Raw genomic sequence first — 5,523 nt, 5'->3', positions numbered from 1 at the left:
CCCCACTAATTGTCGCATCCGTCTGTGGCTGTTTACTCCCCTTACAGCTTCTTTCCTTCCCAAAACTCCAGTTTGACTTAACAGGCACATGCTAAATGCTGACCTCCATACCCAAACTCTAACAAGAAACCCTAGAAATTAGCCATAGAAGTTTTGGGATTCTGTTCTGTGGAGCGATGAAACAAAACTGGGACTTCTTTGGGTCTAAGAATCAGCGGTGTGTCTGGAGGAGGAAGAATGAGGCAGACGCTGAAAAGAACACCCTGCCTACAGTGAAGCATGGCGGTGGTTCAGTGATGCTCTGGGGCTGCTTTGCTTCTTCAGGCACTGGAAACGTGCAGTGTTTGAATGGCAAGATGGTTTCAACCATAATTTAGGAGTCTCCAAGTTTGACCACTTGAGAAATGACACTCAGTAGATACATTGGGGTCCAGAAGCATCAGAGCACATTGAAAATCTTTAATATTTTAACATAAACCTGGAGATAATCAGCAAGTTTGGGGATTCAGAAACATTTAGAAAGTCAAGATGTTGCGACATGTAATATGAAGAAAAAAAAAATCAGAGTCAAGTTAATTTATGGCACTGACTTTATTTTTCCTTGAGTTGTATTCATTGAGCATGAGTTCAGAGGTCATCTGGTTGGATTTGATGACACAAAATGCTGTCACGGAACAGGACAGAGGCTCAAGCACACAGTACTTAGTTAATCAAAGTAAAGGGTTTATTTACAGAGCAGGAAAATATTCACCATCAAGAAAATATACAGTGGTCCCTTGTTTATTGGGGGGGTTACGCTCTAAAAATAACCCGCAATAGGCGAAATCCGCGAAGTAGTCAGCTTTATTTTTTACAATTATTCTATATATTTTAAGGCTGTAAAACCCCTCACCATACAGTTTATACACTTTTCTCAGACAGGCATTAACATTTTCTCACATTTATCTCTTGTTTGACTTGTTTGTTTGTCTTGCAAACAGGCAGCACTTAAAAGTCACACTGCTAGCGATTGAACATTTCTGTAAATTTGGCAAGCCGAACGCATTCTGTACTGTACAGAGACACGGCACGGAGGAGATTGATTGACATCGGTCTACAGTCCCTTAGCCAATCAGGACGCAGAACACAATGCGCGTTCATACACTGTAAAAAAAAAAAAAAAAGCATGCAAAATTGCACAAAAAAAATCCACGTTATAGCGAGGGACTACTGTACTCCAATAGGAAACAGGGCAAGCGTCTCTTCCTTCTCTTCTTTCGAGACCTCGGCTGGCCGGGCTACTTAGCTGCCAACCAGGGGGTAGGAGAGGGTTCGAGGACTGCAGGTGGATTGTGGCGTAAGGCATGGTGTGGACCATGGCGGGTATCATGGCGTGGCGTCCGCCGATGGCATAGCATGACACTCGTAGCTGGTACAAACCGGTGGTGGCTCCCGAACGCTGAACCAGAGAACTCCCCGAGGAGCAAGGACCCGAAACACCGTGTGGTGATCGCCAAACCGAAATCCAAGGCAAGAAAACCGGACAGACAGGACTGGAACCGGAGCGGGTGGAATGGTCATGAACTAGACAAAGACACAAACGTTAGCTTGGATTTTGGCAACAAGATCACGGATAACGGAAAGCTGTTCTACGGTCCGATGTCGTGTAGTGGTCTGAGCTGGGTCTTTATGGAGCAGGACAGAAGAGTAGATAGGTTGACCACTCCCTGCCGTAGGTGAGCTCATGCAAGTAATCAGATTGCCATGCCCCTGTAACACTCACACACACAGGAGGGAGAGGTGTGCTGCCTTTAATGGCAGTAGTTGCCATACACATGTACATATACGTTGTAAATAAGTTGTGTTACAGGCCACTGTTTTGCATGTGTGTGTCTCCCTCCTTGTTCTGTGTTCAAGGTGCAGCTGACGACTAAGTGATGACACCTGTGTGGACTTGTGGGTGGACCATATAAGCAGTTCTTCCCCCACTCACTCACTCTCTCACTCTCTCACTCTCTCAGCTCCCTGGCACATGATTCAGTTTCCAGCATGTTGGTTATGTTTGTCTGGCTAAATAAATGATAGGGGAGAGTGAGGTAAGATGAGCCAGTGGGTAAGTTGACCCACCCCTTGTATCTAGGCAACCGTGCACATGTTTTGTCATGTGACCATAAATTCAGGAAGCGCTTATCATTTCCATCTTGCTGTAATGCAGAGAAGCACGTGGGAGAAGGGGTAAGTATTTTTTTTACACAAAAAACTGTTTTTTGCTTGTCAAAGTAAATTTTCTGCACATCAGGTAAAATTACTGTTACGTCAAAGCAAATGTATCCAGGTCTAAAATGATATATTGTACATGTTGGTGATTTGCTAACATATAAAATCATGTGAATCTCTTCGCTAAAGATTAGCCTGAATTTCTAAGCTAGCATGTTTTTTCCAAAATGGCGGCTATGGGCAAAGTGAGCCAAAGGCTGTGAGGTAAATTGAGCCAATGGTTCAACTTACCCCACCATAAGGTACTGAAATTCAGTTAAGTCTCTGGTGTCTAAAATGGTATTTTAGTTGAGTGTAGTCAACTGGTTTGGTGTGTTTGTCATATGTTAACCATTGTAGAAATACCAATCATGCCAAGAACCTACAAGAGGAAAACAAGCTGGGGCTCAACACCCCGCGAAGAGATGGAGAGAGCAGCCAATGATGTCAAGGGTGGAAAGTCCATCAGATCAGTGGCAAAAGAGAGAAATATTGACAGGTCAACATTGAGGAGGTACATGAAAAAGAGGGAGGCAGGGAGGAAGTATAAACAGTAGGGTACGGTGGAACAGCAGAAGCAAAGAGAGTCTTCTCAGACGAGGTGGAGAAGGAGCTAGCAGACCATATCAAGAAGCTCGCGGAGCAATTCCATGGCCTTACTCCAAAGAAATGCTGTGAACTGGCATTGGACTTGGCAGAAAGAAACAATATTCCTACCCCCAATTGAATGTATGAATTCATATTCATATTCATATTCTCTTCTTTTGAACGTAATTCAGTCTTGTATTGCTCCGTGTGTTGCGGCTGTTGTAAATAAGTGTTAATAATAAGTTGCATTGAGCCTTGGGGTGTACCACACTTCCATCTACTGGGGAACGGTAATTCAGCCGGCAGACCGATATATTGTGCAGTGGAGCGGAAAGGCAGAGACGGTGTTAGATTTGTGCGGTGCTGAGTGTTTTCGACGCGCTTATGCCGTGGAAGTGTCGCGTGTTCGCTTTTTCGATGAAGGACAGGCAACTTCTCTCATTTAAGGTGTTTTATTGAGCTTGATGAAGGGCACAGTCTGAGCTCTGAAAACCACAGTCAGCAAGCTGTTAGTCTGTAGCCAACAGGTCCCAGAATAAGCCCCGAAACACATATGTAGTAGCAGTTTATTACATTCCAGCAAGAATACAATTATTTATGATTGGTCGTCTAGTTGGGGAGTAACCGCGGTTTAGACTTGGCCCTCCCTTGTTGGTGCACAGGCTGGTCCCAGCCTCTTGGCATCACGACCTTCCATCCAGCAGCCGCACCTGTAAACAAAGTATCCTTCCTGGTGACCTTTTCCCTATCATGTGAGTGCTTCTTACAATCGAGTCATTCTGAGAGCATCAATCCCCTGCGGCTATCTCGCCCTCCCGTTACAATGACGACCTTCCACCAGTTTTCGTCCTTGGAGCTCCCAGTATATGGTGTGAAATGTAGTTTATGGGGTGTGTAATGTAGTGCACCCACCTGACCATCATGTGTCTGGCCCTTCAGAACCTGGGGCCAGTGCTTGTTCCCCTCTTTAGCAACTATGGGGTATGGCTCTTCCCTGAGGCGGTGCATTGCATTAATATGTCTTTCCCTGCAGTTATAACACAGCACATACATTGTCAGTAAGAACTGATCTTCCAGTGTTATCATAGCAATTGGCTCTATTGGTTGATTGTATAATATTATTAGTTCACTCACAGGTCACTTAGTTAGTTGAAATCTAGGTTATACAGTTTATTATAATGTTAGTCATACAGTTATTAGTGCTAATTCAAGTCCAGTGTTCTGTAATTAGTTATACATATAGTGCTGTTAGTACAAATTTGAGGCACACAGTAGTATGATTGGGCCCTTTATAAGTAGTGATTAAAAGTAGTATTAAATTCCCCACAGAAGCCATTTGTCTGTAAGTACAGTGTGTGTTACAGTCACATTAGCAAGCCAATGCTCTTTAACCCTTCAGAGTCTGGGGTAAAACTGCGTTTTTTTCCTACTTTTCATTTTATTTTACCTTTGTGTTTCCCATTAAAACTGCTTAGCTTGCCTTTCTTTGTGTCTTTCTTTTCAGCACAACTTCACCTATGTGATTCTACAAGTATTTATTTATTTTGACATAATATATGGACACACTGTATGTAAAAGTGCAAAAGAAACGCCAAAATCCGAGTAGGAACTAGTTGGATCTTTGGAGGAGCAGGGGTCTGCGCGGACACCTCCTCTCATTCGTCTTCACGCGCAGCATCCACTTCATCCTCTGAAACTGGAGTCAGAGTCTTCCAGTGGAGGAGTCTTCCTCAGAATCAGAACGTTCTTCCCCAGATTCAGCATCTTCTAACTCGTAGAAGAGCTGTAGTGCGCGGCTTCGGCTCTTCATAAATTTTGTCTTAATAGGCCGATCGACAAAATTCAAACACTTGTAAAAAGTTTGAAGTGTCCAGTCTTTGAATTGAGCACCTGCGTGCTTGTGTCACAGCTTTACGTTTTCAAACGTGCGACGTGACTTTGACGCCGTGTGGCGGTCCTAGACTCCGAAGGGTTAATAAGGTTTCATTAGAGGTCGCTGAACGTGCTCTGCTAGCTTGCTAGCCTACAGGTTTAGTTGTAGCTAACACTTTTCCTCGTGGTTGTATACGTTTCTTTGTCTAACTTTGTGTGTATTTATGCAACATGCTGATGTATGTTCTCTGTCACGTTTCAGTTTTACAAGTGGTGGAGTTCAGTCAAGTCAAAAAAAAGTCTTGCTTGGTTTTTGGACTTCACGTTGTTATCTGGCTGTCTAGCTTCGCCTAAGTGATCACATAGTGAGGGCAGTACAAGAGGGAAAGGAGGGAGGAGGAAAGTTGCCAGCTAACCAGAGCTGGAGGTGGAGGCCATGACAAAGGGGTTAAGTTGGTCAATAGTGAAAGGTAGAGGCAGACCTGAAAAAGGCAGAGACAGAGGTGTAGCAAAGACGACCAGCTGGACGTGAACCCGCAAAGATTGCTTCTGCAACCATGCAGCATGCCCTGTTAACACTTTGCTACCAAATGTAATATAAATGTTTAATGTAAACGTTACATGCAATGTCATGGACAATGTATAATGATCAGATGTTTTGAATGATCAGATATCAGTATGATTTAGGCTCTAGTTGCCGTGTTTACTCTTCGGTTAGCACTTAATGCGTGTTTAGAGGTAAAAGGGCTCATTAATCTGGCATAAAACATGTCATAAAACTGCACTGTTGGTAAGTTTCTTCAGACTAGCTGTTGCTAATAATAAATT

At 43.7% G+C, this 5,523-nt stretch overlaps 1 protein-coding gene across 1 annotated transcript; it reads left to right on the top strand.

The window, feature by feature from the left end:
* The first annotated feature begins 2,606 nt into the window (after nucleotides 1-2,606).
* LOC139206735 (uncharacterized) lies at nucleotides 2,607-2,962 on the top strand. The gene is given in 2 exon segments (XM_070836303.1): nucleotides 2,607-2,783; nucleotides 2,786-2,962. Coding segments are annotated over 2 exon segments (354 nt in total).
* The last annotated feature ends 2,561 nt before the right edge of the window (nucleotides 2,963-5,523 follow it).

Source organism: Pempheris klunzingeri, chromosome 9 (assembly GCF_042242105.1).
Source record: "Pempheris klunzingeri isolate RE-2024b chromosome 9, fPemKlu1.hap1, whole genome shotgun sequence".
Classification (NCBI taxonomy): Eukaryota; Metazoa; Chordata; class Actinopteri; order Acropomatiformes; family Pempheridae; genus Pempheris; species Pempheris klunzingeri.
This window is presented reverse-complemented; position numbering and strand designations above follow the sequence as displayed.